We start from the raw sequence: 6,000 nt of genomic DNA, 5'->3' as shown, positions 1-6,000 counted from the left end.
GGGGACGGGGTGTAGGCTGGGGCTGGGGACGGGGTGTAGGCTGGGGCGGGGGACGGGGTGTAGGCTGGGGCGGGGGAGGGGGTGTGGGCGGGGGCGGGGGACGGGGTGTACGCAGGGGCGGGGCTGTAGGTTGCTGCTGGAGCTGGGCTATAGCTGCTTGCTGGTACTGTAATCCCAAAGCATAAAAAGAAAGAAAAAGGAAGGGGTCAGGAAGCTTTGGACTTTCCCTACGTGGAGATCCACATTATTCCCATCTCTCAAGTCTACTAGCCTTGTGGGGCCCAGCCCTCTGACCACAAACTGTAGGTTGCTGATGGGCCCGGCAGCATGGGAAAGGGTTATGGGATGGGTCCAGGGATTGGGTGTAGGCTAATGCAAAGGTGTCCTGGAGAATGAGGCCTGTTCCTTACAGCTGAAACACTATAAAAGGTGGTATTTTAAGAATTCTCATTCAAAAGAATGAATTTCTTTTCCAAAATCTTAGTTTATTGATATCTGGATTTTTTTAATCATGTCCATTTCCAAATATATCTCTCCTCCCTCCCCTACTCAGAAAGCTACCTCTTATAATAAAGATTAAGAAAAGTGATAAAAGTATTTGAACAAAACCCATCAGAACATCAATCATCTTTGATATTGCATGAAATATTCTGCACCTGTGGTCCTCCAGTTCTGAAGGAAGAGGAGGGAGGTCTTAGAAGCACAGCTGGAAAGCTGGAAGGTGCCTGAAAGGACTCGTCTAGTTTAACCCCTTCATTTTACAGATGAAAAAACGTAGGTCCAGGGAGGCTGAATAACTTGCCCAAGGTCACAAAGGTACAAGATTTGAACTCAGGACCTCTGACAGCGTTCTTTCCATTACACCTTCTCTGGGGCCAAACTTGAGTTATTCCGATTACACAGAAATAAAAAAAATTAGTGATCTGGGGAGATATTTTGAAAGCATTCTTTAAAGGAACTCTCCAATAAGCTGTGCTCGCCATATTTGGAGTGTGACTAAGAGATAAGGAAGTTACAAAAGAGTTAGTTATCTGGAATTCAGAGATAAGATCTGAAGAAAAAAAATAATTGCTGGCATATATGTAGTCCCTACTATGTGCAAGGCACTGTGCTAAGTACTTTACAAATATCTCATTTGAAATGTCACAATGACCATGGGAGGGAGATGCTGTTATTATCTCCATTTTAAAGATGAGAAACTGAGACCAAAAGAGACAAAGTGACTTGCCTAGGGTCACATTGGTAGTAAGTATCTGAGGCTGAATTTGAACCCAGGTCTTCCCGATTCCAGGCCCAGCACTGTCACCTAGCTGCCTAAAACTGACACCAGTGAATAATATACATAACTGGACAGGTTTGAATTTACTCCATTTCTCCCAAATTAGAAATACTGGGGTTGAGGGGCTAGCAGAAAAATGTGTGGGATCTGGGGAAATTATAATAGAGGACATTTGAATAATGTCTATACAAATTACTTTCACATCCTCTCAAAATCCCCTGATATAGAGGGTGAAAATAATATTAGCCCCATCTTAGAGATGAAGAGGCTGAGGCTCAGAGGCGGCTTCCTCAAGGTAGGGGCAAGTCATGGTAGATCCAGGTACGACAATGTCCATTCCAGGGGCTTTCCCCAGACCCCCCTCTTTCTCCTCCAGGTGGTTAGAGAGAGGCAAAGAGAATCAAAGCCTTCTGGAGTCCCTGACTGAATTCCCAGGGCCCATTGACTCCCTGGCAATCCTGTTACTGAGCAGTGGAAGCCAGAAAGCAGCTTCTAGTTGCTAAAAAGCAGGCCCCTTCTGGACCAGGACCAGATCCAGCCAGAGACCCAACAAGACACTATAGGAAGAGAGTACGTGAGTTCATTCACCAGGCCCAGGCTCCTAGCCCTGGGGAATTCTGGGCTCTCCCAACGCTCAGCTCTCTCACTGCTGAGCCAGGGACGGTTACAGACATGCCCTGCCTACACGCGGGCTTGTTCTCATCATCCAGCAGGCACTCAGGGCCCTCATTATGGCAAAAGGTTTCGAGAGGCCTCTTCTACTCCTTTCTTAAGATCACATCCAGCTCCCCCTCAGACAGAAACCACTGTTCTTCTGCTCCCCGAGGCTGCCAGAAAGGCACAGTGGGAGTCTCCTCACTCCGGATCCCCCATTGGCCACAGATGGTCCAACAGGAGCAGGCGATCCATCCCGGGGGCTCAAAGACTGGAATGGTGGTAAGGAATTTCGGCTCCCCTCCATCCTGTTTCTCCCAGCCCCTCATTTCCCATTCTCTGCAATTAAAGACTTCACAACTTGCAGTTTTCCCCGACGCCTCCTCTTCTCTGCGGCCTGCTACTGCTCAGGCTTTGACTCTGCTCATTGTATGCAATGCCTCCCCCCACTTTAGTGATAGAGAAGCCCCCCTTTTCCTCCAGGACCCAGACAGGGAGCTGACCCCCTCTCTTTGTCAGTTATTCCTAAACAACTATTGTGTGGGCCTCTCTTTTCTGGGAAACAGACCTGGGGAAAGAACATTAGTTTTATTTTATTTTTTGGCAAAGGGCCCGGGTTAAAATCTTGCCTTTGCTACTTTCTACTTGTGTGAACACGTGCTAATTACTTGATTACTTTGGGCCTCAGTTTCCTCATCAGAAAATGGAGGTCTTTGGACTAACTGGCCTTGAAGGTCCCTTTTAGCTCTGAATCGACGATATGATGACCTGTAATGTGACAGTCTGACCAAGGAAAGAATGCCGGACTTGAAGCCTGAGCACCAGCTGTTAAGAGCCTGTGTGACCTTGGGTAAGTAGCTCAACTTCTATAGGCCTCAGTTTCCTCTTTTGTAAAATGAAAGGGTTGGACGAGATAATCTCTAAGGTCCCTTTCAGCTTTAAATCCCATGCCCTAGTTCTTCCTGGGGCCCACATGGCATAGCTCTGTAAAAGTAGGTGGTAAAAGTAGGAAGAGAATGGGAAGCAAAAGGACCTAGAGGTGTCTGGGAAATAGACACCCTGATTCCCTAGAGCTGCTTGGCCTTAAGCCAATAACAGAAATGAAATGGAATTCTGCCTCCCCGCACACACTGCATCTATACCAGCGGCTCACTAACTGTTTGGTGGACTGAGGGGGGAAGGAACAAAGGAATTACTTGAAGAGGAGGAAAAGATGAGCATAGAGAAAGAAGAAAAAGGAAGGAGTGTGTATTTGGAGGTGAGGGAGATTCTAGAGTCATTCTGGGGTGTTTTGGGGGTGTGGGATTAGCGCTATTAGAATTCAATTTAATAAATCTTTTTGATGTATCTACTACGTGTTCCTAAGACAAAATGAGACATTTGCCGCCCGCCCGTATGGAACATGTGGGAAGAGATGTAACACGTCTACAAATAAGGAAACACAAAATCATTTGAGGAGGGGCTAAGAGTAAACAACTAGAGTAAGGGGAGCCAGGAAGGCTTCATGGAGGAGGCGGCACCTCAACGGAGCCCCTGAAGGAAGAGGAAGGTCGTGAGCATAAGAGGTGAGGTGAGAGTGCGTTCCAGACACGGGACACAGTCTGGGTGGATACATGGAAGCAGGGAGGGAAGGCCAACAGCTCAGAATAGAGTTTGTGCAGCGTGTAGAGTTTGTGAAAGGGAATCATGTCAAATGAGATTGAGAAGGACAGTTGGTAGCTGTGTGACCCTGGGCACGTCACTTGACCCCAACTGCCTAAAAATAAAAAAAAATAATAAATAAAAATAAAAAGGACAGCTGGAGCTGGGTTCGGAGAGTCCTAAATCCCAGCCCGAGGAGTGTGTATTTATCTTAGCAGGAGTAGGGAGCCACTGATGGCTCTGGACAAAGGGCACCAGGAAACAGAAATACTGAGAATACTCCTGCTTTCCTTGATTCCAAAAATGGGCGCTCAGATGCCGCTGTGGCCCTGTAATAACTCCTTGGAGCCAGTGAAATTCTTCTATCTACAAAGTGGAAATGGACATTAAAGTCTGGGCACTGTGGCAAAACCAGGGGCTCCACGTGGGAGGTGGGGGGTGGGGTGGGCCACGGAGTCTTGCTCTAAGTGGTGGATAGAGGGAATCTACTATTTCTGAATTTGAGTTCTGTTCAAGATTTGGATGACCTTCCTCCAAAGAGCTCCGGCAAGTTCCTTTCAGGGCAATTGAGTCCTGGGTATTGAGTTTTGAGCTAGGATAACCCAATCCACTGCTCACATGGGTCCTGATGCTGTACTAACTTGCTTGCCTATGTGAGTTTGTTAGTCAAGAAGGATTTATTAAGCACCTACTATGTGCCAGGCACCATGCTAAGCACAGGGGATACAAAGAAAGGCAAAAACACAGTTTCTGTTAACAAGGAGCTCACAGTCTACTGGGGGTCATAGGATCATAAGCTTTCAAGCAACATGGGTAGTGAGAGGAATGAGACTCAAGGAAGAGAAGGGATTTGACCAAGGTCACCTAGTAGTATTAGAGGTATGGTTGGAACGGAGGTGCTCAGCAGTAAGGAGGGAGTAAGCTCCTAGAATGAGGGACAGCCAAGGCCAGGGGTGGAGAACCTGCGGCCTCAAGGCCACATGTGGCCCTCTAGGTCCTCAAGTGCGGCCCTTTGACTGAATCCAAATTTCACAGAACACATCCCTGTGGTAAAAGGATCTGTTCTGTAAAACTTGGACTCAGTCAAAAAGCCATACCCAAGGACCTAGAAGGCAGGCAGGTGGGAGATGACATAATGAGGCAGCTAGGTGGTACACAGGATAAAGTTCTTGACTTGGAGTCAGGAAGACCTGAGTTTGAATCCTACCTCAGACATTTATGAGCTGTGTAACCCTGGATGAGTCTCTCTGACTGTCTCAGTTTCCTTATCTGTAAAAAGGAAATAACCACCTACCTTTCAGGGTTTTTACAAAGCCAAATGGGATAATATAAATCTTAAAAGTGTCATCTATAGAAATGCTACCTATTATTATTACTGAGTTCTATGTCTCCTACCTTCTTTTTTTTAATTAAATGGGTTCCACTTAGTGGCCTTCCTCTCCTCCAAGACTCCACTTCTACCAGTTTTGTTAATCAGCCTTGGAACCAAACAACCTACCTCACCCCCAGCTCCCCTTTTTCCACTTTGGAAAGATAAACAGTGTTTAAAACCAGCAGAAGAGAGCCTTGCTATGCTATCTCTGTAGAGCCTGCCCAGAGGATGTTACTATTTCTGCATGATGGCATTAAGCCTGTCCAAATTAGAAGGTGATATTTCATCTCTAATTGGCAAGTTCAAAAGGCCCCCTATCTCACAAGGCTGCTTGGAGACTATGTAATTAAATAAGGTGATTCCTAACTAATTCTAACTTCTCTGCCCAACTTTTTTCAAAGAGCCCTTACTCACTCAGCCTCTGGCAAGACCACGTTTCTCTCCCAGCAACCTCATGAGCTGAGCCGCCATTTCCACATACTCAAAGTTGTGTCTAGAGATTATTATTCCAACGGTTTTTCACCTTTCTGTGGTCCTTGGGATTCCGGATAGTGCACCAGGTACCGTCCCACAGTTTGGGGGCCCTTGAGAGGTTGTACACCCAAACTGGCCTGCCTTCTTCATCAACGCCCCGAGGCTTTTTAGAAGGAACCTCAGTGTAGCATCTCCGGGTGCCCCACCTCTGGCGCCAGCAGAGTGGGGGCTCTGGATAAGATCATGGCTGCAAGAGGATTGTTGATCCTGCTCCAGAAATGCCACCCACGGGTCCCAGGGAAGGAGTGTCAGGGTGGCCAAGAGAAGAGGGCTTCTGATCTAGGGGCTGGGTGGAAGGATGCAGACTTGGCCTTCCCAGACACTGAATTCTTTACTGGTCGGTCACAAAACGGTCAGCCCCTCAGCTGCCCTACTTTCAGAGTAGAAGCTACTCCGAGCCTTTGACAATTCCTCCCTTGGAGCCTCAAAGCCAGGATGAGAGCCTGTCTGAGGAGTGCTCTGAGTTTGGCAAGGCCCTAAATAAATGCATAAAGAAATCATATGGCCTCATTCTCCCTTT

At 47.3% G+C, this 6,000-nt stretch overlaps 1 protein-coding gene across 3 annotated transcripts in view; it reads right to left on the bottom strand.

Moving 5' to 3' along the window:
• The window catches only part of LDB3 (LIM domain binding 3), a 109,743-nt gene that overhangs the window by 12,356 nt on the left and 91,387 nt on the right, over window positions 1–6,000 (bottom strand). For all 3 annotated transcript variants that reach the window (XM_027846344.1, XM_027846345.1, XM_027846346.1), the window contains one exon: window positions 1–166. This exon is cut by the window's left edge and continues 381 nt beyond it. In XM_027846344.1, the coding sequence (XP_027702145.1) occupies window positions 1–166 (166 nt within the window). The remainder of the gene's footprint in view (window positions 167–6,000) is intronic.

Source organism: Vombatus ursinus, unplaced genomic scaffold, assembly GCF_900497805.2.
Source record: "Vombatus ursinus unplaced genomic scaffold, bare-nosed wombat genome assembly UNPS02015129.1, whole genome shotgun sequence".
Classification (NCBI taxonomy): domain Eukaryota; kingdom Metazoa; phylum Chordata; class Mammalia; order Diprotodontia; family Vombatidae; genus Vombatus; species Vombatus ursinus.
The sequence above is the reverse complement of the archived record's forward strand: the minus strand, read 5'-3'. Positions and strand labels throughout refer to the sequence as shown.